This window comes from Cheilinus undulatus, linkage group 20 (genome assembly GCF_018320785.1).
Source record: "Cheilinus undulatus linkage group 20, ASM1832078v1, whole genome shotgun sequence".
In the NCBI taxonomy this organism is placed as follows: Eukaryota; Metazoa; Chordata; class Actinopteri; order Labriformes; family Labridae; genus Cheilinus; species Cheilinus undulatus.
Genome location: NC_054884.1, coordinates 35,651,335 through 35,679,300, shown reverse-complemented (window position 1 = coordinate 35,679,300; position 27,966 = coordinate 35,651,335). Strand labels below are relative to the sequence as shown.

The 27,966-nt window shown below is 40.9% G+C and overlaps 1 protein-coding gene across 1 annotated transcript; it reads left to right on the top strand.

Moving 5' to 3' along the window:
- Positions 1–84: 84 nt before the first annotated feature.
- On the top strand, positions 85–26,113 carry slc16a5a (solute carrier family 16 member 5a). Its single transcript, XM_041816290.1, has 5 exons — positions 85–222; positions 7,599–8,047; positions 14,655–14,798; positions 17,251–18,090; positions 23,102–26,113. Exons 2-5 carry the CDS (start codon positions 7,690–7,692, stop codon positions 23,374–23,376), a joined length of 1,617 nt encoding a protein of 538 aa, XP_041672224.1. The 5' UTR covers positions 85–222; positions 7,599–7,689; the 3' UTR covers positions 23,377–26,113.
- The last annotated feature ends 1,853 nt before the right edge of the window (positions 26,114–27,966 follow it).

The following is a 27,966-nucleotide window of genomic DNA, read 5'->3' as shown; positions in this document are numbered from 1 at the left end:
GCTGGGGCCTGCTAAGCCCGCATCCCGACCCTCACAGGCGGCCATGTCAGTCTCCTCCCCCCGCGGGAGGGCGGGTGGAAGCTGCTGGAGCTCTGTGACGAGAAGCAGCGCAGACCTCCCCGGACTGCAGCCGCTGCTGCCCGGCTGTCATCAATGAGCGACCGCGCCTCAACAGCGTGGATCTGACGGGGGCTGGACGACCACAACAAACATTAAAGAAAGGTGATTTTTATTTTATTTTAGTTGAGATAAAATCCCGTAAAAGATCTGTTACATTTTTTTGGCTGAAATCGCTTCCTTGTTGCGCTAAAAAGTGAAAAGCCAGTGATGTCCAGTAGCCGGTGTAACGGTTTCATGAGTTACCGTGTTAGCTTCCGACTTTTTTGAGGCGGTTGTCGTAGTTACAACAGATGTTTAGGACAAGTGCGGTTCAACGAATGCTTCTTTTATTACGTTTTCCTGAAATATATAACTTAAACGTATTTTTGACATTGTAAAAATAAGTAGACTAAACCAAGCGGCATTACTGATGGCAGTTTCTGTTTTTAACGCCGGTTGTAACTACGACGACAACTGACGCATTTAGCTGAGAGTCGCCAGTCCACACGGTAACTACTTACAGCGTAACACCTATATCCACATTGCGGGGTAAAATAACACTGATTGATTAGAAATAGGGGTGCGTATTCAATTTTTGAAGTGATTGTTGTCTTTTAAAGCCACACTAGTTATGCTAGCATGCTGTAACACGGTTGTGATTGTATTTAGAGGGGGAATCCGTAATTTTGGGGAGCTTATCAGACACAAACAAGCCGATACAAAAACGAAATGCCACGTGGTTCAAGCTAAAAATTGGTACGTGTGAAAACAGCTCCAAATGTTTAAAAAGTCAACATTTTAATCTGATAAAGCTGAGTTAAGGTGGTTTGGTATTTCAGTGTACAAATATCCTTATCTGATCATGTCAGGCTGCGATGTCTCATCCCACTGTGGGCTGTCCCGGCAGCTGATCTACATCACTTTATTTATCAATGAAGAATTGCGGAGCTTATTCATAGAAACCTCCCTCTTTTGAGTCCTAAAGGGAATAATCATTGATGTTTTTCATGCAGAAGTGGACTTCTGCAGGAGAGAGAAAAACAGGATGTCAGGGCTCAGATTGCAGAGATATAAGGGGCCTTTCCCCCTCACTGATCTGTTGCACACTCAGAATATACCACAATGCCTTGTACTATTTCTTTTGTGTACTTTTGTCCCTGCATGGTTTTGTACTGCTCCTGTGTTGCAATAGCGTCTGAGTCAGAGCTGTTATTAAAAGAAAACATGAGCACCTGGTCTAGAGTAGAGTTGTCATTACAGCGGGATTTTAATCTTTGACACAGGTGTGCCTTGAGGTTCAATCTTAGGTCATATTTTATTTTCCATTTATATTTTCCATTTATTTAACAGAAAATTGATTAAGAGCTCTACTTTGGTACCAGTGTGAAGTGTGTCTTCCACTGTGGGTTGTTTTTATTCTCCACAGTCTTGCCAAATATTCTGCATACACCACAACATGATTGGCTGGATGTCACAAGTATTAGCCAATCAGGACCTAGTTCTGAGTACCACTGACGCAGTGAGTGTATGGCATCAATTCCTGTTTTCCTGTTGTGTTGCTCTGTGCCATTTCTTATGCCGACTGAGGTAGTGCTAAATTGTTTATTTTCCTTCATTTTTTGATTGTACAATTTTACTTTTCCACATTAGGTACATTTTATTTGTAGTTGGCCTCATGAACTACTTATAATTGGTATCAGAATCGGTTGTGAAAAAAACAATATCAGTTGACCTCTAGTCACCTCACTCATCACTGTGAAATCTGTTAAATCTGAATTTAAAATGAATTCTAGTTAAAATCAAATATATATAGTCCCGATACCTAGACAGTAAAAGTACAAGTCCTAAGCACCCCATATTGGAAAGTTTCTTCTCTTTCATAACCGACAATTGCAAATGAAATAGACTTTCCAATTTTTACAAATACATTGTTAATGTTTTGTTGCATAAATCATCTCATTTGATGGACTTCTCTCCTACACTTGTATCTTTTGTAATAGATGTAGTTTTGTTCTTTTAAGATATTATCAATTATTTAAATTAATGGAATTGTATCATTTTAAAACATGTAGGAGGGAAAAGGTTACCTTAAAAACCTTAAAGACCTCCTGATGGTAAAAAGGTATCTGTCAGGTGCACTAAAGATGACTCGGTCTTGGAGGGAAAGTTTGGCAATCACAAATGCATATTTTCTTTCTTTATCATGAGATAACACTGATGAAAACTAATCAGTGCAATTTAAACAGAAAGCTAGAGGAGGAACGTTGTTGGCATAGCTTTCTGTGGAAACTGAAGACTAAACACTTGGAAACACACAAAAATTATGCAAATAAGAAGGGGTGTAACAATAAGATAACACAATTCGGAGGCTTAATGGTTAAAGACAGGCCCCTAGATAGTCAGCACCAATATTACTAGTCAGTCAAGCTAATTATATTTCTTATCAGCTCAGGCCCACAGTCCTGGTCAAACACTCTGTCTAGACTAACATAGCCACCTGTCACTATTTGCCACAGTAGCTTTGCCTTATGGCCACTGCCATGCTGCCATAACACTCATTAATCCAATGTAAACAACGGTTAGCTAATAGCACTGATAGCATCTCATAGGAAAGTGTGGTTTTGTGCTATTTAGATCCTGAAAATGGGGATAAAGTTGTATGTAGGCTGTGTGAAGTTATACTAAAATATGTGATGACATTCAGCACAGAAATGTGGACAAAGGACTGAGGCTAGAACTGCTAACGTTAGTCACACTCCCCACACCATCTTTCAGTTTGTTGTCTAGTGATGTCGTCAGCTACACACAATTGAAATGTACTCTTTGTCTGGTAGGAAATGGTTCACCTAGAAACATTACTAGCCCTCAGCAGCAGTGATGCTTTCGCTACAGAAATGTTTGAAGGATTGCTCTTCTTAAGAGTCACCACAGCAGTCCAAACTAGCATCAGTTTGATTTGTAAACACAGGCAGTGCTTTGATGACTGGTGCTGAGGTCATGGAGGGGCTGAAGAGGATGGGGGACATCTCTTATTGGTAGATGATGACCCACAGAGGAGCTTTTATTTGTTTAACATTATTAACCAAACAAAGCCCAATTTCAGTCGATCCACTTGACTCCCCACAGTTTGCTGAGTCAGGTGATGTAGTTTTACAGTGGATGGTGGCGAAAGCCCGCTCTACATATGTCACATGCCTCTAGAGCAGTGGGTCTGATCTGTACTAATTTTGTATCTGGCCCTCATTTAGGTTACATGCAGTTGGGACATGTTGCAACACGTGTTAAAGAGGCTATTGCACAAGGACATGAATTATGTTTATTGTGTGAAGATCACTGCTCTAGATCAGCCAACACAGAAATTCAGTGGTAGTAGCCAAGTTTCAGCCAATCGTATTGCAATCAATTCAAGCATCCTTACAAATAATTAACCATGGTCGGCCAGATTCCATGTTTGTCATCAGGCAGAGTCATCTTGCAGAGCTTCAATATCTGGAACGACCGTTTCTAATCAGAGAATGAGCAGACCAATCAGCATCAGCTGAGAAGAAAGAGGCAGTAACTGCAGGCATGGTTTGGTTAAGGTGGCTGCAAGCCTGTAAACAATGGCTGTAGTGAAGAGATCAGCATGGATGCTGCTTTAGCGGTCGTTTTAGTACATAACAATGGGTGCTTTTACTCCTGGCTGCTCTGATTGGCTTGTAATGAATGTTACAGAGAAGTCATCTTGATTCTGCCCTTGCTTGGTAGTTTTATTAGCTTTTAGAATATTGTTATATGTGCATATTTAGAATCTTCTTTATGTTTTTTATGCTCTACTTTCTGTTTATTTGGCCACCTATGTTGGGTGTCATTTTGAATTTTTAATGGTGCACGTTACAAATACGGTATTTTTCTTCTGCACTTTACATCCAAGGCAAATTCTACCTTTGAGACAACACATTATGCTTAAAATCTAAATCTAATTTGATTCAATAAATGGATTCAATAAATGGATGTTTTATTGAGTAAGTTAGTGTTCCCCTCTAACCAGTAGTCCTCTTAGAAACTGATGCAATGTAGCACCTTGGTATTCAGACACCTTGTTTTTGACCATATTAGAATGACACATTTTAAAGTTTCTCAGAACATAACATTATGAATGAAACCCTGTGTTGTTACTTCCAAATTTAAGTCATGTTTCCAAGATAAATTTGCTTAAATACTCTCCAACTTTTACAGTCGAGCGTCTATCTGTGTCTCCAGTGTTCAAAGGTTAGTATTTGCATGTGAGTTTGGCACTTTGCGTCACCAGTTTTTCTCCCTGTAAAAACTGTGCCACATTATTTGTATTTCCAGGAGCATAATCTCATTAAGTGTGTCCCTCCTCGGCAGTAGCTACATCTGGAAACGTTACTCCCAGCCTCCTGAGGCAGAATCCCATTGGACGTTTCCCACAGAGGGCTTTTCATTTCAGGATTTTCACAAGTGCATGCTGGTCTCACGCTGGCGAGATTAACTTTCCACCCACACAGGCTTACAGTATTTGTCCGTGAACCCATCAGACCTCTCCTTTGTTACTTCACTCACAGTCTGACTTTAAGTTGATTAATCGTTAATGTATGATTTTAAAGGATGGTCTATCAGGGCTGATGCTCCTGCAGGAACTGTAGGGAGTTTTCATCCTGTGCAGGGGACAGAGGGTCTGTACCTTGTTGTTCTTGACTTTGAATTCAGTTCTCTAAACATGTTGGTCACATAACAGAGATTATGTGCCAGGTCAGCAGCAGAGCCAAGTTTAAGTTTTTCTTCCAGTTTAGGATGCGTTTTGTTTAGATTACTGTAACTCAGAGTGGCTGGAAATGAAAAGATTGATTCATCTTGCACAAAACAGGCACCAGTCTCTACTCTGTCTTATGACTTGGCTTGAAAGAGCAGGATTACATTGTCCTGTTCACTATTGATTTACTTTGTCCATCTTGTCCTGCAGGTCTGCTGACCAGCTGCTGATTTTCTCAGAGTCAGCATGGAGACACGCTCAGGGCCACAGGGCATTTGTGTTTGGATCCAGACCTCTGAAACATGTCAAAGGCTCCTTTTAAAACTCTTTAAGACTCATAATCAATATTTCTATTTTAGCTGTGAATTTACTGGATGTATGGCCTTTGGATGGCCATGGCCTAAACTGATACTGTATTATTCTGTTGCTTTTTTAGGCAGAGATTCTTTTTGTTTAACACCCATTCTCGTCATATTTACTTGTACGTTATGTTACGATACGGTTTATTGCCTCTACAGGGATATTTGTCTGGAACTCCAACAACCAAAACAAACACAATCCATGCATAAAGGGAACACATACTGATCACAGGTCAACTAATGTTTTATTTCATAGCCAATACCAATTATTACTAGCACATGGGGCTGAATTCAGTATTTTGAATTGGTGTGCATTTATAATGACAATCAAAATTTAATTATTGTGTCAAAAGTTAACAGTTAGAGCTATGTGGTGTGGATCCGTGCCACAGGTAACCTTGCAGAGCAGATGGATTCGCCCGTGTCAATGTGTCTTATTGGCAAATCCATCTTGCAAAGTTCCCATCTGAACCGTTTGAGCTTGGTTAGAAAGTGACAGGACCAAACAGCATTGAGGGGCAGTACTTTCGGGCACTGCAGAGTGGTGATGTAAGCAAGCCGCAAAAAGAGCCCGGTGCAATTATGGCAGAAGAGATTAGCGTGGATGCTGCTAACGCGCCAGTTTTATCAGAACTTGCCACAGGCAAACCCCTTGTAAAAAGCTTGGCCTTTTATAACGACCCTCTCTCACATGTTTTCTTGTGAGCCTGGAACTTGGCTGACTTTCCAGAGTCTTTAAAGATTAAATACACATCCGTAACTCTGATATCAAACGTCTTTTTATCCATTTATAATCTATTTTCCTATCATTCCTGCAGTTGGCCTGTTAACCCGCCGCCATATTGCCTGTTTGTATCCCAGAATGCATTGCAACAGGGCTGTGACAACCAATGGGAAGCTGTTACGTCACCATGTCTTGCTTTGCTGAACAGCGCATGTGCACAGACTTAGAAACTGAAGGAGAGCGTTTGAAAGACTTATTATAGAGAGAAAGAGACACAGAGAGGCTGGGACATGTTCCTCAGAGTCACTGCTCTTCAAATAATGACTCGAATTCCCTAAAGTGCGAGGACTTTTTTTTTTGGTAAAAATGTGAATATTTTGAAGTCTTTTTGTCACATAATTATCAATCCTTTAGCCACAAAGCAGTGTTAATTTTGTCGACTAAAACTATGACTAAAAATATTCATCAACAGCCTTTTTTTCCATGACCAAACTAGACTAAGACTAACAAAAACAGAACTGTGATAACTAAAACTGACAAAAGTAAGTTTAGTTTTCATCAAGGTGACTAAATCTAGACTAAAATGTAATGTAGTTTTCATCAAACGTACGAAATCTGTGATAATTCTCCACTGTGGGTAAATCTGTCAAAATGCAATGCATCTGTAGCTACTCTGCCTCTCAGCTGTAGAAAGCAGGGACCCCAGGTTTAGCAGAGTGCAGAGAACACACTACCACTATTTGGTACCAGATTTATGCAAGAAAATAAATGCTTGGACTAAAAGGAAAGACTAAAATGTGAGGACTTTTATGGACTAAAACTAGAATAAAATGTTAGTGATTTTTTTTTGACTAAAACTAGACTAAAAAGGGTACAAATTACTTAAACATGACTTAAACTAAAAGACATTTCATCTAAAGACTAAAATTAAAAATAGCTACCAAAATTAACACTGCCCCAAAGAGATGGAAGAACAGGTGTGTGCAAAAAAGAAAAAACTCTTTGTAATGTTTACAGTGTTTGCCGTTTCCAATTATTTTTTTCTTTTGTCTTTATAGTCCATAACTTTTTAAAAATTCATGTCACATAACTGCAGCACATATATTCTTAAAGCCCAGGTTGTCCCAAAGAAAATTATGTTTAGAGCTTGTCTGTGCACCACAGGGTTGATGTTTTACAAGTTTTTAAGACAATAAGTCCAGGTGAGACACAATTGTGAAAAAAATAGCTTGGCTAGTACTCGTGTGACGTATATCCAGTCAGGCAGTGTAGGTGGGGTGCTTAGAGCCCACTAGTGCTCTCATGGTACGGCCATTCTGCCTCTATAACAAAAAGAATGAATGATACATTACTATAACTTACAGACCGTTGAATATTAAATGCCTCTGTAATGTAATTTAATTTAGTGAGTGATCATGCTAATATTGACAAATTGAGCACCAAAACACAAATCAGAGCTGAAGCTGAAGATGGACACCAAAGACAGCATCAAGTGATCTCTAAAGTTTTTGAGATTTGTCCCTCAGTGTTAAAATTCCATTATATTTTGATGGTAATGAAGATGTTTACATCCCAAAAAAGTGAGTTAGTATTATAGAGCCTCATGTAAAATCTGAAAACCAGTTATAAATAACCTGATGTTTGTTTTGTTGTCCTCCAGCTCGCTGCAGCCACAGTGACATGGACGGCAGGACTTACTCCACAACCTGCAGAGCTAACACAGGAGCCTTGTCTGAACTGTGGAGCAGAAAATGACTCACAGAAATGGAATCAGAGGGACGAGTGATCGCTGCCTCACCGCCGAGGCCTGTAGAGTCGTGGAGCAGGCCAACGGGACGGAGCACGACAAAGATCAGGACTGTGAGTCAGAGGAGGGGGGGCACGGCGGTGCCCGTGGACACCCCATGGCTGGACCGGGGGTGGTCACGGCTCCAGACGGAGGATGGGGGTGGGTGGTGCTGGTCGCCACCATCTTAGTGTTGGCTCTGACGCTGGCATTCCCATCCTGTGTGGGGATCTTTTACACGGACCTGCAGAATGAGTTTCACGCCTCCAACAGTGAGACGTCCTGGGTGCCCTCCATCATGACGTCAGTGCTGCACGCCGGAGGTAAAGTCAGTGCACCACACTACATTAGCTTAATTCTCTATTAGCATTAGCCCAGTTCTTTATAATTAGAATGATGAAGTTTACTCAGTTATGATACTCTAGCACAGTACTGACAATATTTACCACACTTTTATCACTGTTATTTCTGTTCTTTAATTACCACTTCTAGTAAATCTCTTAGCGGTGTAACATTTCACTCGCCCTTTAATCCTCAAAGCCTCACTGAAATTTAAGCTCCTACCTGCTGTTGGTGTACGGGGAAATATGAGCTCAGGAGAGTATGGGGGTTGTTTTTTTAACTGTCCTGCTGCGTTTGGTGTTGATTAAGAGAACATAAATCCTTGAGAAACTGTACTTCACTCCACAACACAGAGAAACCTTGGTATGTTCCACACTGAGAATGCAAGGTTGCAAAAAGTAAGTAAAGGAAATACAACAGTGCAAGAATTTCTTTACAGATAAGAAGCAGAACTTAGAAGAGACAAAACTTTGAGTTGATTCAATCATGAAACCGCTGCATGGAGGACAAGAACTGCTTCCTACTGCTTTACACTATAGAGAAGTTACCAGTCTTTCTTGTGTTTTAGATACTTTTATTTGAATTTTTCAAGGAGAAAAGTTGTTTTGCAACTGGAGGCTCTAACGCAGTGTTTAAGAAGAACCAGGATCCCCAAGACCCACTTTTTAATATTACAAATCAATTTTAACTCTAGAAAAAAAAAAACAGAGGATCTGTTCATTTAAAAAAAAAAATAATAATAATTTTAAAAGGTTGTTTATTTGTGAGAATCCCCCCCAGAGTATTTTGTTTGGAAAGAAATAGATGTATATGAACTAAAACTTGAATTTTTTGAGTCTCTGATTTCAAAATACCAGCATCTAAGACTTTTAAATTAAGAAATTTCAAGAGTTTTCTCATAAATATATACATATGATTTCATAATTTCAAAAATGTTGTTTTATTTCCCCCCAAATTGGCCGTTTGTTTGCAAAAAAAGGATCCTCTTTAAATGTAGAGGTCTTTTTAATGGCCCTTACAGGCTATCATACATTATGTATCTAATTATGATTTAAAAATTATATATTGCTGCCGTTCCTGGCCAAAACCTTATATCAGCATTTTTCATGATTTTAAAATTTGTCATAAATCAGTGCTATTAGTCACCCTTTACATATGTCAGTGGGTTTTAACAATTTTAAAACAATAAAAAGGGTCAAAGGATGCTGACTGTTACCATTCAGTGTTAAATTAAATAATAGATTCACAGCTTTTTTTCATACCCTGAAAAGTGGTGATTTTGTAGATACAAGGTTTGGCCTCAGTGCCAGCAATATGTACATCTATGTTTGACAATGTCAGAGTAGACATGGTGTGCTTCCCCTTAAAATGCTTTGATATTTGAACACTTCTTGCCTCTAGCCTTCCAAACAGCAGCATGGTTGAAATACACTGAAAATGCAGAAAATTATGCATACTTGTGAAGATTACATCCTGGCATCAGTGAACGGGGAAGGATTCTTCACTACTGCTTGTATACTGGCCTGTAAACATTGAGAGGGGAAGTTCTGGCTTGTCGCTCTGGTGGGGTCATTGGGGTAAGGGTTCAATGTGACAAAAATATGCAGCTTAGATTTCAGATTAGCCAGAACCATGATAGCACACTGAGTAGGTTTTTTGTTCAAAAAAGTGTGGCTGGTCCAAGTCTGTTGGGTGTTTTATGACACTTACTACTGTTAATATGTGACAGCATGTTTAACTTTTTTGGGTGGGGGTTCTGGGGCTGGCTTTGTTTGAAAAATAAGTTTGGGGACCACTGGTTTCAAACTAAAGTAAGCATTTCAGGCACAAGGTGCATGGGGGACAAGGACAACAAGACAAATGTATCAGTCTAATAATGTTCTCTAAACTAAACTACATGGATGCAAATGTTAAAGTCAGTTGTACAAAGATGATTTCATCTTTACATGCAGCTTTCTCAGACAGATAGATGTCACTGTGGTGAGCTAACGGATTATTTGCCTCCTCAGAAATGTCAACTTCCTCTGATAATGTAACATGCATGAAACAGGAAGGTACTATCAGCTGTGCAAGAATGTACAGAGTCAGTGAGGAGCATCCGGATGAATGTCAGGCTTCTGATCAAGCATACAGTAACTATTCATACATTTTATTTATTTAAGGATGGTTTGAATAATTCATGTTTTATTGGCATGCACTTAAGACCAGAGGTAACACTTGCTCTGAACTTTGGGTATGCATACCCATCCTGGCTGCCACATCTGTTAATCTGTTAGTCTCAGAAAGCCAACTACACACTGATGAGACACAACAATTTTGGATATTATTGAAAATCTGTACATATTAATGATTTTTCATGGCACCAGTTTCGAATCAGTACACCCAAGAAGTCTTCTGAGAGGTATTAAGCACAGTTGGAGCAACGGTGTGGCGTACAAATCAACACAGACAGACAGGCATGCAGGCTGCCAATCATAGTAGTAAGATGTGCAACCAAAGAGAGACATTTGGGAGGACCTTTACTTCTTCTATCAGCTTCTGTTACACCACACCTTTGAATGCAGTTGACTGAAAGCTAGCGGTCAACATGGTCACTGATTGTACTGAATTTCTTGGGCTACTTCGAACATGTGGAGAGGAAAACAGCGAAACAAAAAGCATACAATGTGTTCTGCCAAGTATAACAATACAAATCAACATGTTTGTTCTTGGTATTTATTCAAGAAAAAAAAGAAGTTTCTGTCCTCAAACATGCATGCAAGTATGAGATGAACTTGTCTGTACTTGGTGCTCCAGAACAATCCTACATTAGCCTTTACCATCACAGTGTTGGTTAATTTCACTTCCTCAATCCTTCTTTCAAGAGAAACCCTTCTCACTTAGCTGATTCAGCTCTTTCAATACACACTCATTTTCTTTCATTAACTACTGATGCATAGATTCAATTTTTGAGTTTTAATTCTGATGGTGATCCAGTCTGACACCAATGTTAAATGAATAATGTGGCAAAAGGAAGTGGCAAAAAAACAAGGATGGAAAAGTGGCAGAAAAATGCAAATTTGGTCCAAAAGCAGCATAAATGGAAAAAAATAGGCTCAAAGGGACGAAACTGGCAAAAAGTTGTAAGAAAATGACATAAAGTGGCAGGAAATGGGCAGCATATAGCAAAAATGGACAAAAAGCAGCAAAACTGGTGCTGCTAAAATAGGCCAAAAACCTTGGAAAAAACAGGCAAAAGTAGGGTAAAAAGTGACTGAAATGGGTGGAAAAGGTCAAAAACAGGATTTTAGTGTCAAAAAATATGGCAAAAAATATGAGGAAAAAAAGCGAAAATAGGTCAAAGGTTGCAAAACTGGTCCAAAAGTTGCATTTATGAGGAAAATGGGGTCAGAGTGAGAATATTGGCAAAAAGTGGCAAAAAATGACATAAATTGGGTAAAATGGGTAGCAAATAGAAAAAACGTTCAAAAAGATGTTGAAGAAATGGGCCAAAAAGTGGTTAAAAAAATGACAGAAATGGGTGAAAAAGGATGAAAATGGGATAAAAGTGGCAAAAGAGTTCAAAAGAGTGGGTAAAAATTGTCAAAAGTAGCAAAAAGAAGTGGCAAAAACATGCAAAATGGCAGAAGGAGGTTTAAGTAGGCAAAAGTTGCAAATAGATGTTGCAGGCGTGCAAAAAGATTAGCAAAATGTGGCAAAAAAATGTGACAGAAATGAGAGAAAAAGCTCAACAACTGTTAAAGTGACTTAAAAGTTTTTGAAGGATGTGAAAAAAGTGGCAGAATAGACAAAGAGTGGCAAAAACATGCAAAAAATGGCAGAAGAAAGCTAAAGTGGGTCAGAACTATGCAGGGCCCGTTCTTTGGGTTTTTCAGGGACCCAGTCAGTTCTGTGGGCAGGCCTGATTATTTACAATGATATCACTCGCCCTCTGCTGTCACACTGAGCCCTAACAGAGAGCACCTCTGTATGCAGACATTGTATGCAGCATGCTCCAAGCAGCTAAAGCAGAGCTCTCCTTTGTTGTCCATGTTGTTAGGATTGTCTCCCATAATGTCACACTCTTGAATCAAGTCACTGGTGTGTGAACTGTGGAGGTTTTTAGCCTTCAGCACTGCATTGTGGGTTGAAGTCATAGCTTCAGGTATCTGCAGTGAAGCAGAGAGCTTCTATATCCATTAACTCTGTTAATTAATGTTGTCATTTGTTCTTGTAGAAGCCAGGCAGACCACCTTTAGAAATTACTGACAATGACAAACTGGACTGTGGTTGCATGAAGCACTGGGCAGTGTAAAGGTTGAAGATTTTCATCTTTAAGGACTTTCTTTAGGGTTTTTAAACATATACAGGGTGCTTGTATTTCGAAGTTCATGAGTAGAGAGAGCTTAAACAGTGTGGTTTGATGTGGGGGATTTAATGGTATCCACATTCAGTTCTCATGGATTTTGAGACAGGAATGCTTTGATCCTAAAAGTTCCTGATCTGACAGAAATCTGACGAGAATCTCAGGATTATCTTCATTAAGCAGCACGCAAGTTCAAGCCGTTCATCAGAGAATGACCAGAGGGCGGTGACGTAGTCCAACCTCCCAACCTCTGTGGTTTGAAGAAGAAACTCAACAGTCTAAGAAATATTCAGCTTAAACTGAAAAATAGACATGTAGTGTCAAAGTAATTATTACACAACTCTCCAGATAAAATGTCTCGCCTGGCATTTTGGATTCTTAGGGGTCAGTTTGGGAGGTTAATTTATTTGGGTCTTTTCATGCAGTCAAAGAAAGTTTGTCACTTTTGTTGCTTTCTTTTTTTTGCATAAACCAGAACCAGAATTAAAGAAGAAGTTCATGCACTGCAGCAAAAAGGTTGTCTTTATGATTGCAGTTTTAAATTTGTGCATATAGTGTTGCTCCTTAACCTACTTCCCTTGAATACCTGCAGGCAGTAGAAAGAAAACATCCAACACTTTAATATAAAAATGTGTTGCTGTTTAGACTCTTATAGAAAGACTGTAAATCAAAAGTGAAGGAGTGAAGGAGTACAAGTATCTCAGGGTCTTGTTCACGAGTGAGGGTAGAATGGAATGTTAGATTGACAGGATTGGTGCAGCATCAGCAGTTTTACCATACTGTCATGGTGAAGAAGGAGCTGAGCTGAAAGACAAAGCTTTTGATTTGCTGGTCAATCTATGTCCCAACTCTCACCTATGGTCATGAACACTGGGGGATGAGCGAAAGAATAAGATTGTGGATACAAGCAGTCGAACTGAGACTCCTCAGGAAGGTGGCTGGGCTCAGCCTTAGAGATAGGGTGAGGAGCTCGGACATCTGGAAGGGCTTCGAAGTAGAACCGCTGCTCCTTCATGTCGAAAGGAGCCAGCTGAGGTGGTTTAAGCATCTGATCAGGATGCCTCCTTCTTGGCGTCTTCCCGTGGAGGTCTTCCTGGCACGTCCTGATGGGAGGAGACTCCAAGGCAGACCCAGAACTCGCTGGAGAGATTATATATTTCATCTGGCCAGGGAGCGCCTTGAAATCTCTTAAGAGGAACTGGAAAATGTTACGGGGGAGAGGGACATCTGGAGTGACCTGACCCCGGATAAGCAGAAGAAAAAGTGACACAGCTCACCATTAGACGCTCTCCTGATCAAAATATTCCATCATAAGCAGAAAGAGTCCCCACAATGTAAATGCAGTCATGGACTGGTTTTGTATTTTTCAGCTTTGCCATTTTTGTCCTCATTAATGCACTGTATTTGCTGTAATCAGGTCTTTATCCAGGCAGTTATGAGCATTGTGGTATAGAAAAATGTCTGCCAATCTTGATCCTTCTTGGTGTATCCATTTTTCCTCATAAAATAAGGTGTTAAATCCTCATTTTCTCTTCTAATGTTATCATCTGTTAACCTTTACTAAGGCTTCATGCTTTGGCCCAGTTGAGTTTTTAACTTATTTTACCCAGAATTCTAAGGGGTGGACAGCAAGCATCCAGTACTTCCCAGTATGAAGCGACATCTCATGTGCTGTCATGACACACAACTACTTTTGAACTAACATCTCTGGTCTAATAGACATATAAGAAGAAAATATAGCTTTTTGTGACATATGAGGCTTTAAAGGTGCTACATAAAAGGCTGAGCTAGGTCCAGGTATTATCCCAGCAGCACTGTGCAGCCTTGTTGCCAACCATCACAGGCATGTGTTGGATTTAGCCGCCCTGTTGGTGACCTTTAACCAATATAACTGACTGTATTTAGTTTTTAGCTTTCAGGAAACACAATGTAACACTCCTTTTCCAGTTACACAGGATTTATGAGCTGCAATAAAAGCAAGATGACGTGAACAGAAACTATAAGAAATGTGTCATATGGGTCAACAAAGAGCCACGCCATAGCTCTACACCATTTGAGCTCTAAGTGGAGAGTAAATATGTTTTAAGTGCTTTTTATTGAGCCTGGACAGATTACAGCTTAACACAAGTAATGTGAAAAACTGCAGCAGGATTAAGAAGAACAACCTTTCCCCTGCTGCGTGAGCCTGTGCTTGTTTCTGCTCCGGTATGCATTAAACTAAGAGCATTATATTTGGTCCACAGGTCCCTTTTGTAGCGTGTTGGTGGAGAGATTGGGTTGCCGGGCAACAGTGATGTTGGGCGGAGTCCTGAGCGGGCTAGGGATGGCTGCCAGTTCGTTTACCCAGTCCATTGGCCAGCTCTACGTCACGGCCGGGGTTATTACAGGTCAGCAAACACCACACTGATTTATTGACCGAGCTGTAACCTGATGACCGAGGTTACACACAATACTACACAACCTGCACAGCAAAAAAGAGTCTGAGGAGGAGCTGCTGAGACCATCAAGAATAATACCCATCCACACTCACTTACTAGGCGTTGAAGTTCAAACCGAGCATCAGAAAGAAAAGTGACTTTGAATGTTTTATGGTTAATGGAGGTCTGGCCAGCTTTCATTCAAATGTGGCGGCAAATATTGAGACTCATCACATTTTTACAATCCTCCATTGTCCTGTTTTGTTGAGCTTGTGCAAATTACCTCCTTAACCTCCTGCTTTTAGCTGCCAGAAGCAACACCTGTTGCGGTCTTCTGCTGCTATAGCCTCAAGGTTCGACTTGTGCACTCATAGATGCCCTTCTGCATACCTTGGTTGCAATGAGTCGGTAATTTCAGTTATTGTTGCCTCTATCAGCTTAAACCAGTCCAGCCAGTCTCCTCTGACCTCATCAACATGGCATTTTGGCCCAGAGAACTGCTGCTCGCTGGATATTTTCTCTTTTTTGACCATTCTCTTTAAACCATGGAGATGGTTGTGATGGCATGAAAATCCCAGTAGGTCAGCAGTTTGTGAAATACTCAGACCAGTCTGTCTGGCACCAACATTCATGGCCACTCAAAGTCCTCATTCTGATGCTTGGTTTGAATTTCAGCTGATCGTCTAGACCATGCCTAAATGTTTTGGTTGCTGCCATGTGATTGGCTGATTAGATATTTGAGTAAATGTGCAATTGAACAGGTGTAACTAATAAAGTGATCAGTGAGTGTATGTTGTGGTCAACTTGCTTGTTGTTACAAAAAGATTAGACTTTCTTGAGAACTTAGGCAATTTCCTGACACCTGCCATCTTTTTAACCTGAGACCTGACGCCTTTTTTCTGGAGACTGGAGACCTGATACCTTTTACCCTGACACCTGACTTCTTGAGACATGAATTTCCTGATGTCTGATGCCCTTTTTCCTGATACCTGACAATCCTTTTTCTGAAACCTGATGCCAACACCTTCTCTCCCAATATACAAAGTCTTTTTTAACTGTGCCCTGATAGCTTTTTTCCTGACTCGTAATGCTACTTTTTCTCCTAAAACCCGACACCTTTTTTTTGGACACTTCATGCCTTTTTTTCCTTAGATGCGACACATTTTTAAACCCAAGACCTAACGCCTTTTCCTCTGACACAGGACCTTTTTTTCTGTGTCCCGACACATTTTTTCCCAGGCATGTCAACCTTTTTTTCTAAGACCCGTTGCCATTAATCCTGAGACCTGATGCCTTTTTTCCTTAGACCTGATTTTTTTTTTCCTGAGACCTGATACCTTTTTTCCTGAGACTTGATGTTTTTTCTTCTGACACCTGAGACCTTTTTTTCCTGAGATCTGATGCCTTTTTGCCTCAGACCTGACAGATTTTTTACCCCAAGATCTGATGCCTTTTCCCCTGACAACCCTTTTAGACATGATTTTCCTGAAGTCTGATGCCCTTTTTTCCTGACACCTGACAAAACTTTTCTGAAACCTAATGCCTTTTCTCCCCATGATCTGGTTCCTTATTTCCTGAAACCTGACACATTTTGTTCCTGAGCCCTAACACCTTCTTTCTCGGCATCCGATACCTTTTTTAACTGTGCCCTGATAGTTTTTTCCTGACATATGATTTCCTTTTCTCCTAAAACCCAACAACTTTTTCAGACACTTTATATTTCCTCACACCCGATGCCTGTTTTCCTTAGATGTGAAACATTTTTTATCCCAAGACCTGATGCTTTTTCCTCTGGCACCTGAGACCTCTTTTCCGAGTCCTGACACCTTTTTCCCTGGCACCTCATCCTTTCTCTCTGAGACCTGTTGCCTTTAATCCTGAGACCTGGCATTTTCATTCCTGACACCCAACACCTGTTTTTCCTGTGCCCTGATACTTTTTCTGCTGACATGTGATGTCTTTTCTTCTAAAACGCAACACCTTTTTTTCCTGACAACTGACAACCCTTTGAGACCTGATGCCTTTATTCCTGAGACCTTCCACCTTTATTCCTGAGATTGTTACCTTTTTTCCTGACACTTTTTCTCTTGAGACTTGAGATCTTTTTTTCTGACACCTGTTGCCTTTTTTTGTCCTAGAGCCTGGCATGTTTTTTTCTGGACTCCCAACGGCTTTTTCCTGAGATCTAATGCTCTTTCATCTGAGATCTGACACCTGACTGTAAGACCTATGTCTTAATGTGAACAGCATATGGCAGATTGACCACATACTGCCACCCACTGTACCGGACTGTGTACATTCAAGTGTGCTCAAAAACAGAACTAATGTGAAAGCAGTCTTTTGGATGGGGCAATCAGTCATGCCTAATGTGAAGTGCCCAAACTCTGAAAGTTTTCTTTTCCGTCTTCTTTCAATCTTTCAGGTCTTGGTTTCTGCTTCAGCTTCCAGCCTGCTGTGACGATCCTTGGACACTACTTTGTGCGTCGCAGAGCGTTTGCTAACGCCATGTCGTCCACAGGCACGGCGCTGGGACTGTGCACACTACCTTTTCTGGGTAACTACCTCCATGAGGAGCTGGGGTGGAGGGGGAGCTTCCTGGTTTTGGGTGCTGTCCTCCTGAACTGCTGCGTGTGTGGGGCCGTGATGAGGCCCCTGCAGCCCCCTGTACGTCGGGGTCAGCCTCTCATGAACCACGGTCCTCCTCCACCTGAGGAGGAACCTGTGAAGAAGAAAACAGGGTGGGCTAGGACGATATGGAACTACGTGGTGGCCTCTCTGAGCAAACACATGGCCTTTGATCAGTTCTGTAAAAACTCACGCTACCGCATGCTGGTCATCGGTATCACCTGGATGATGCTGGGGTTTGTGGTGCCGCTCATTTATCTTGTCCCCTACGCCACGGCCAACAACATGGAGCAGGGCCGTGCCGCTCTGCTGCTCTCCATCCTGGGCATTGTTAACATCGTGGTGCGGCCTCCCTTTGGTATCATCTTCAACATGCCGTGGTTCAAGGGGCGACATGTTTACGTTTTTGCCTCGGCTTTGCTGGTGAACGGACTCAGTAACAGTATTCCCTGCATTGCGCCCAGCTTCACGGTCCTGTTGGTGTATGTGGTAATCTACGGGCTGTCCATGAGCGTGGTAGGCTCCCTGATGTTCACCGTGCTTATGGATATCGTGGAGATGAGTCGCTTCCCCTCAGCCCTGGGCCTTCTCGCCATCATGGAGAGCATCACGCTGCTCATCGGACCTCCACTGGCAGGTAATGAAACACTCGTATGACAGGGATGTGGGACTCATTCACACTGGTATAAATAAACATGCAAGTTTACATTTAAAATGCTGAAAATCTAAGAAAAATTATATATCTAGTGTTGTCTGTTCAGTAAGGGATTGATGCAATATGTGCACATGCCATCAGCATCTCCACCTCCTCTCATAACAGAAGAAAAAAAATAATGCCTGTCATGTGATCTGACATATTAGCATTTTGAGTAAGGGTCTGGTTGAGCTGTGGTATTGACATCCTGTCCCTTCACACATTTAACTTATTGATAAAATGTCAAAGATTCCTTAGGTGTGGTGCAGTCGGCATCAAACGGAGTATTGTGTCTGTTTGATGACATTTACTGATATGTAAAATTTCAAGACCCCTGTATTTGTTTTTTCCCCCCTCATCTTTCCTCCTCTACTCTCCTTATCCGTTGCTATGATAAGCTTAGCATGAGCAGCATTTGTCAGTAGAGTAGGCAATCATGGCTCCAAACAGATTTTTATAGCATCAAATAAGAATGAATCCAGAGCTTTTGGTGTTAACGCACTAATTGCCGCAAAATTAAGGCAGTCAGTTTTTTGAGCCGCAGTTATAGTATGCTATTTTGTCTTTGAAGGCAGGTCCACCCACTGATTTGCCTGGACAAATCCTAGAGAATGGGCCCTGCCCAGTTATGGTATCAATGTGTGTTGGATCAGTATCACTGATGCTAGCTGCTCTGGCTAACAGTTTGAAGTTTGAAAACAATCTGGAGCCGAAAATGTGTCAAGCTTGGATCTGATGTTGAATTTATTAATTCGTGGCACTTTTAAATCTCTTTTAACTGCTTTTTCAGCCCATTTTTGCCATTTTTGTTTGCCACTTATCTCCTTTGTGCACTTTTTTTTACCCACTTTGCCCCTGTTTACCCACTTTTTGACACATTTTAGCCCATTTTCATCCCTTTATTCCCTCCCACATCACAAAAAAATCCATCCTTGACACTTTTTGACTGCTTTTCACCACTTTTTCTGCTGTTTTTTGCCACTTTTGACTCATATTTTTCTCTGTTCCCATTTTTGCCACTTTCTACCTATTGTCTCACCGCATTAATCCTTTTCCCCACTTTTAACCAATTCCTATCTAAACCAATTTTTTGCTATTTTTTAAATCCCCCATTTCACCACTTTTTCTGCCACTTTCTACCCATTTTTTCCTCCATTAACCCATGTTTGCCACTTAATACCTATTTTTTGCTTCTCTTAACACCCCCCCCAATCGATTTTTGCCAATTCAAAACAAATTTGCCTCCTGTTTTTTCTTTTTTATTTATTTTTTCAACCAATTTGTGCTCATTTTGTGTAATTTAAGCCATTTGGCCACTTTCCCATCAATTTTTGCTGATTTAGCCTCTGTAGGCACTTTCTTGCCACTTTTAACCCATTTTTATTTTGTTTTAAGAAAACGGGTGGTTGAAAGACTATATGCTATGATATGACAAAAATAAATCAATGAATAATTTCTTGCATTGATAAGAGTGGTTGCTATCCAGGTAAAACAAAAAGAACATGACAGTTATCACAGCTTAAATTAACATGGATCATAATTTTGCTGAAATTGACGGTCACCAGAAGTGAGTCATTTTGTACATGCACGCCTTTATGGTAACCAGTGTATTTGTCAATAAGCACTTTGAAGCGGTCCCCTAGGTCTCAGTCATTTCAGACTATACTGGTGTAACTGCAGCTCTCATTTAAGTCATAAATCTGAAAGTCATCCTCATCATAAAACACATCTCTTCAACCATGCCCCATCTGTTAACATAGACGAGGGGAGGCTCTAAGGAGCTCGAGGTGTTCTGACTTCATTTTTTGCAGCTTTAATGACTTTATTTTTGATCATCTTTAATATTCCTCTCAGTTTAATCATGTCAGGTTTGATAGTGCCTCTGCTTAATTTCTGCATCAAAATGTGTTATAGATATCAACTGCCTTCTCTGATATTTTTGCTTAGTATCCAATCTTTGCACTGAAAAGCAGTAAGATTTTTAAAGGCCCTGCAGCGTCAACCTCTGAATTTAAATCCAACGTCCCTGTAATGTCTCAAAAGGTGCGACTTCAAAGCTCAGCCTAGTTTTTGCTGAATTCTCTCTTTCTACTGTTCATCGTAGATCAAAAATACGGTTAAAATCATTTCAAAATCTTAGGTAACTTTGGGAATAAACACCTTTGCTGCAGTCAGAAGACAAAACCCTGCATGAATGCTTTGCATGCACCTTGGTGCATTCAGTACATCAGTGCTCTGGTGTTATGTGAATGGCAGAAGAGCAGAAATAGAAAGTTTAGCCCCGCCTCCACAAGGCTGTAGCTGTAAATAAACCACTGCTGCTTCACTGACAACAAACACACAGATCTGCAGTGGTGGACGACGTGAAAATACTCCACAAAGAAAAGTCCTGTGTTGGACGCCTTACTTGAGTCAAAATGTTTGCAAGTAAAAGCCAGAGTGCAGTGGACTGTGGTGATGCCTTATCAGCCAATCCAAGCAGAATTTGCAGAGTGAAGAGTTTGACATTTCTCTTATCCCATTCAAAACCTTCTACCTTCAATTTATAACAAAATATAAAGTAATCACAACTTGAGAGATAGAGGATGAAGAGCCTGAAAAGTCAACAAAGCTGCCACACAAATTCACTGTTGTAGAAGGTTTTATAATTGTCTCTGAAGTGTTAAAGACTAGGAGAAGAATAGTGCAGAAATACACATGCAAAGGACCTTGAAGATGCAAATTAAAAACACTGCAGTGCATTTCTCCTCTGTAAGTCAGGGCTTCCTTCTGTAAGAGAGGCGTTCAGCGGTGTGTAAAGGGCACAGGCCCTCTGTCTCGTCTCAGGTTTCAGGTTTCAGGTATGCTTGGTGGGTTTATGTGGCTGCTCCAGAGGCCGAGCAGTGATGAAGCCTCAGACACAAGTCACAACAGCCACTGGGTTTGCTCCTCCATGTGGTCAAATTCAACCGAAACGGGGGCGTGTATGTCCGTGTCATGGGTCATATCTGCGTATACATTTTAGAGGGAAATGTGTCATCACTACATTGCATGCCTACCTGCAAATGACTTCTCAATTTGATATTAGTTGGTTTGTAAAATTAGATAGATGTAGAGAGAGGTAAATCTAAGTGGATGGGTTTACCAGCAGTTCAAAGATGAGAAATGTTATTAAAGGTAGAGCCCCAGCAAATGGAGGTAATAAAGAGGAATGCAAAATAATCAACGTCTATTGTCTTTAAAATAATGTACTTTATATAGTGTCTTTACGTATTCCTATAATTTTACATGTATAATGTTTTTTATGCTTCCTTCTTGGTGATGAAGAAGTATTAAGTATTCAGCCACCTACACAAAATGTGCACTCTTGCCCTGTCCTGTTGAGCTGTTGCGATAACCAGATTTCCCTGAATAGGGGATTGGTAGAGGTTTATCTCATCTTACTTTATGGTGGAGGCTGGAGGCATAAGATGTTCAGGTTGTGCAGCTGGCGGATCGGTGCAGCATCGATAGTGTTTAGATGTTGTGCCATACCATCGTAGTGAAGAGGGAGCTGAGCTGGATAGCAAAACGGTGTCTGGGCTCAGCCTTAAAGATAGGGTGTGGAAGACTGACATCCGGAAAGATCCCAAAGTAGAGTTGCTGCTCCTTCGCCTCGAGGGGAACCAGTTGAGGTGGTTCAAGCATTTGATCAGGATGCCTCCTGGTCCTCTCCCTGTGGAGGTCTTCCAGGTGCATCTAACTGAAAGGGGGCCCCGGGTAGACCAAGGATCAGCTGGAGGGATTATATATCTCATCCAGCCTGGGAAAGCCTCAGAATTATCCAGGAAGAGCTTGAAAATGTTCCTTTAGAGAAGAATGTGTGGATGGACTTGCTTAGCCTGCTGCCACCATGACCCAGGCCCGGATAAAAGGGAAGAAAATGGATGTTTGGATGGCTGTATGTCTCTGCCATTCTCCACTAGTAGAGCCAGTTGGTGAATCAAACTCATGCTGAAACTGGTCGGGAGAACAGCAAAAGCATCTCTTAGTGCGATCTTTGCTCTTCTTCTGATGAGAAATGTCTAGTTATGATAAATACCACCAACATTGCTGCATCTAAGTTAATCGCTTCACTGGTGGCAGCCATTGTATTTACCATCTCCAGTACACCTAAACCCAACCTGTAATCATCGCAAATTCTTGATGTCCTCTACAGCTGTATGTTTTTTTTATTACTTATCATGCACATACCTAGTATTATAAAGCATAATTATGCCTCTGTGCCAGCTAAAGCCAGGGCTAGAAGCATTATATTTTGATGTTATCCATTCAGCCATCTGAACCACTCTTCCATCCATCCATCCATTTTCTTCCGCTTATCCGGGTTCGGGTCGCGGAGGCAGCAGGCTAAGAAAGTCAACCCAGGCATCTCTCTCTCCAGCAACTTTTTTTGGGGGGATTCCAAGGCATTCCCAGGCCAGATTAGACAAGTCGAGAAGCTCGGATATCTGGAAAGATCTTGAAGTAGAGCCGCTGCTCCTTTGTGTCAAAAGGAGCCTGTTGAGGTGGTTCAGGCATAATTAGGATGCCTCCTTGTTGCCCCCCTGTGGAGGTCTTCCGGGCACATCAAACTGTAAGGAGACCTCGGGTAGACCCAGAACTCACTGGAGGGATAAACCATTCTTTTGAAGATGATATCTACAAAATGCTTTTAAAGGGTTTCCTCAAACTTTGCATGTTTTTTCACTCCCATTTAAGGTTGAATTGGTTAGGTTTTGGAGGCCATAAGCAAAGCGATCATAAGCAATCATTAGGCCTCATGGTCAGCCCTTTGCTCATAACATTTGTACCACAGAAATCCTCCCAGCCCTTCTTGACCTCCTCTGTACTTTCACTGCCTTGCAATTGGAAATCTAAAAAAAAAAGCATAAACCACAAGGGAGTAGTTCTACTTTCAATAACATGGTGTTTTTTGTTTTTCTTCTTGTCACAGGAGTCCTGATCGACAGAACAGGCCATTACTTCTACGTCTTCTTCTCCTGCAGCACCGTCGTTGCCTCCGCCGCCATGTTACTCATGGTGTCGTTTTGCTGGCTGGAGAACAGAGACAAAAAGTCAGCAAAGCAGGATCAACCCTCTGCTCTCCCTGAACCGGCGAGACTCACGGCCGTGGACGTGGCTCCCGACTGTCAGTACCGCAGCGTGCCCACAGAAGGAGACAAAGACAAAGCCTCGGCTAACGGGGCTGAGTTTATCACCAGCGTCTGAACCTGCTCACACTGCGGGGTCATCCAAAAAACACTCACAGCACAGTCCTGCAGATTATTCCTCATGTTTGTGCCAGTTTGGTGCACCAGATGTTTGCTTTCCGGCGACTGAAGGACACTTCACCTTACCTGGGTTAGAGTGAGCTGCTGTGACGAGCCGCTGCCATCTGTTGCACCATAAAAGTCCAAACAAACACTGTGAATTATTTGCTCTGCTTCACACAGGTTAAACACTCAATCCTGAATACCAAAATGAACAGATGTGCACTTACAACTACGATGTGATTGTACTGTTAATTGTCAAATGCTGCTGATCTTATATATACACAATCTTTGGTTGTTTTCACACATGCAACCCTGAAAATTTCTTGGAAATTTCACATAGGATGACCCTTAAATCTTTCAAATACCAGAGTCTGATGCTATGAGGATTATTTTATACCTTTATATCAATGCTACATGTAGTCATACACCACATAAACATAAACAAAAGAGCAAAGTGGCCAAAAGAAAACAATATAAATCATTTTGACTACGCCACAGAATTCACGCCTGTCACAAGCCACAAATGCCATCAAACAGATTCCCATTTGAAAGCATTAAAATCAGCGCTGATTCAAATAAAAGCACAGAGCAATTAGGATGTTAATCCTCTTCTAAACCCCAGCAATTAAAGGGGAGTGGCCCTTATTTGTTCATGTAGACCACAACCCCAGCCGTAATGCCAGGCCCTATGAGTTTGACTCCTTTATTAGAGGAAATATGGTATGCTCCTCCTTGATGACAAATTGGATTTTTGAGGCAATATTGCCAACGACTGTTTTGTTTATCCATTGCATGCATATAATAATCTGAGAAAGCTCCCATAGAAAGTGTGTGGAAAGGGCAGGACTTTTGAAAAGATTCCAGGACAGTGATTGGAGGAACGTTCTGTCAGTCACTCTCATGATGGGCCAGTCAGAGTGAGACATGCACTTCTCCTTAGCAGACAGGCTACTGCTGCCGTAGTTGGGAATGGTGGAGCTCTTCCGTGAACAAATTAATGCCAAGGCAGGTCGGGAGATGTGCAAACACATCTTCTCTGCCAAGACAAGCTTTCAACATGACTTTTAGTTCTTGTTTCAAAGAAAAATGTGGTCCAGTTCTGATTAAACTGCCACTTTCCCAAAGCTACATCCAAGCTAAAAGATATACTGGCAGACCCTGCCCATAACCATCATGCCGAAGCCGGTTGGCAGAAGAGCGATTTCCATCATGAAAAGCTTTAAGTATTGTTTTACTCTTTATTCCATACAGAAATGTGGTCTAGATCTGATAAAACTGCAGCTATCTTGTGGCAATCATTACAGTCAGGTAGTACAACTAAACCCCGCCCATAACTAATGCCTAGTTCTCCTGAAATGAAGCTGATTGGTCCGACAAACTGCACAAACTGTGTGGATTGGAGCTTTTCAAGATAGATTTGCCTGATTACAGAGAGTCTGGCAAATTCATCTGCTTTGCAAGGCTACCCACCCCTACCAGAGCCTGTTAAGTTTATCGACACTACAAACTTCTGTAAATTACAGTAAATCTAAGTATGTCTTGGCATGTTGCTGTTAAGCTCTGCAATTGCACACCACACCAACTTAGAGCTCACATTTCTCATAGAAGCATACACTTGATATGTGGAACATTTTCCTCTAAAAATTCACTCGCCACATGGAAAATCTACCCTGATTTGTGTGTCAGTGAAATCGAGACATGATGCTGAGACATGATGAGGGCTGTCAGCATTACTGTATTGTCCCTTTCAGCACAGTTTGGTTAAGCCATGTCAGCGTCTCCCTGCAACCACAGAATGCTGCATTCACTGTAAAAACTCAGACAGCTCAGTGGATGACTCAAAATTCATCTGAACCTTGTGCAACCAACACGTACCTTTTTAATGTTCTCATTTCCTTTTAAAACCACTAAAAGTTCCTTATTCTACTTTCAGTCCACATCTTCAATCCACCCTTTCAAAACAGTAATGATTTGTACCTGTATTATTGTAGAAGAATTTATAAGACAGCACAACTCCTGAAATCACAATAAAATAAGCTACCACTATTATCATCAAATGTTTAGATGCACATCCGCATGGTTTCTCTTCACTTCAACCCCAAAATTTCACGAGGTCTTCAGGAGTTTTGTGCATGTGTGAAAACACCACATCAAACATGAGGTACGTCACTTTATCAAGCCAAGAGATTCGCATGATCCTTTATTTGAAGAAATCACTCTGAATGCATTTCATGTGTGTCATAAAGTTTAATGTTTTTTTTTATATATGATCATCTTACAGAGGCAGAGTGGATCATCTGCTTCCAAATGATGATACAGGAGGCCAAATACCGAGAAAACTGAGCAGTATTAGAACCAAATAAATCAGGATAGGGAAAATAAAGCTGGTCGAGAGGTTTCCAGGTATATCTTAAGGTGTATTTTAAGTATCTGAATCTAAAAAGACAAACCAACAATGTTAGCATGATATCTAACTTATAAATTCAGCTTAAAAGTGATACATTATGAAAAATACACTTTTCATGCTTTTCTAACAAACATACGTCCCCCTGGCTTGTCCGCAATCCCCCCAAGATTTAGAAAAATCCATTCCCTCCTGCCCTCTCTTAGGCCACTTTTCAGAAAATGTGTGCTGAAACAAGCCGTTCTCAGATTTTCCCTTCATGATGTCATGTGGGGAGTTATCCCTGCCCACAGGTTTGGTTGGCCCTCCCTGCTTGCAAGAAAGTTCTGCCCTCCTCTAGAGGATCAGGAGAGCCACATCCATTTCCTGAGAGGGGCGGAGTCAATGGCGGAATCTGACAGCTCAGTAACATTTAAAGCCACAGACACGGAAACAGCTCGTTCTGAGCAGGGCTGAATCAGAGTTTTTAGACATGCAAAAATACAATACTGGAGTGTTTTATCAGGTTGTTTCTCTAACCAGCAGAAATTTAGTTATGATAGATAGTTATCTTAAATTTGTGAGAGTTTCAAAGATTCAAACATGTTGTTTCTTCATTAGTTTGGCTATCTTAAAGTATGGTGTAGAATTAAGATGGACAAAGCTTGTTAAGGGGTGGGTTACTGACTTTACTGGACATATGATTTTTAGCCAGGACTTTTAAGACTTTTCATGCATGCAGCCCTAACCTACTCCAAAGATTTCCTGACATTCTTGTTCACACTTGTCCCTCACAGCAGGCAGTTTACATGTCAGTCAGTGGAGGAGGGGAATTACTGGGGTTGTAGCAAGGAAATTTCAGGTTAAAGTCAGGACGACTGCTGCTGCAGTGGGTCTTTTTGTTTTTCTTCGCTGCTAGTGCAGTCTCTGGCAACAAAGAAGAATACATATTAAGTATGGTTACGGTAGGAACAATATAAAGTTAAACCAAATAGTATCGGATCGGTGCACAAACTCGTGTACTCAACAATTCCAATACCTGCATTTTAAGCAGTGCCAGACATATTTCCGATACTGGTATCGGAATCTGAACAACTACTTTAATTTAATGTTGTAAAAGATACGCATTCGTCCTTTATTTAGTTGAAAAGCTAAAGAGAGACAACAAGTTGAGGACGGGAGTGTTGGGATGACAATGTGGAGTAGCAACCAGTGGCAGAAGATAAATGTAGCCTGTGGGTAAATATTGCTGGTTTTGGTCTTTTGTATTACAACAAATGAAAATAAATGATTGATAGATTTATTTTCACATTATAAAAAGTTGAAGACGCACTACAGCAAGCCTTAAGTATATCAAAACAAGAAACAGAAAGATGATCATTTTGGAGTATTTTAACATCATTATCTTCAGAATAGGTGAACTAATCCTCTATATCTTCTTTGTAAAGGTATTTAGCAGCATGCTACAGCCATCATGTTACACTAATGTGTAGGAGTGTTTGTGCTTTATGTCATTGATGGTGCATTTAATATCAAAGGCAGAAACTGTCATCCAAACTGATACATACAAGCAGAAATCATGTTTTTGCTCTAAGCATGTTTTCACTCCTTACTGGAACAGTGCCTTCTCAAAGAACTGGTGTATTTCTACAGCAACATAGAAAATAATATCAACACTTGATTTCCTGTCGACAGTTTGAGCACATTTCACCAGGAGATCATGTGAAGGGTCTGGAGGAGTCTGATTTTAATTTAATCACAGGTTTAATATGGCAGATTTATCTTTTGATAATAAACGGCAAGATGATCACTCCACCTGCACAAGTTTGAACAAAGATATTTTATGTGACTGAATAATTAAGTACACATTTCAGGTTAAGGGTGTGTTGCATTAAATAGAAGTGTTACAGGAGGCTTCTCTGCTATGAGAGGATTTATTAGAAATATTTGAGGCTTGACTTGCTTTTGGGCCAAATTTAACTTTATTATAGAAACTGTATTTATATGTAATGATCAGGGGAAAATAAAGGTTTGAATATATCAAAGATATTTTCTGGTTGTGTGTGTGTGTTTGCATGAATGTTTTTAGTACTCACAGAGTATCAACATAAAAACCGGTACAGCAGGAGTGAAGATACCAGGATAAAAGGGCGGATTAATATC

Coding starts and splice junctions, on each gene's coding strand:
- slc16a5a (XM_041816290.1), top strand. CDS start 7,690: ATGACTCACAGAAATGGAATCAGAGGGACGAGTGATCGCTGCCTCACC. Junction 8,048..14,654: donor GTCAGTGCTGCACGCCGGAG/GTAAAGTCAGTG, acceptor TTTGGTCCACAG/GTCCCTTTTGTAGCGTGTTG. Junction 14,799..17,250: donor CACGGCCGGGGTTATTACAG/GTCAGCAAACAC, acceptor TCAATCTTTCAG/GTCTTGGTTTCTGCTTCAGC.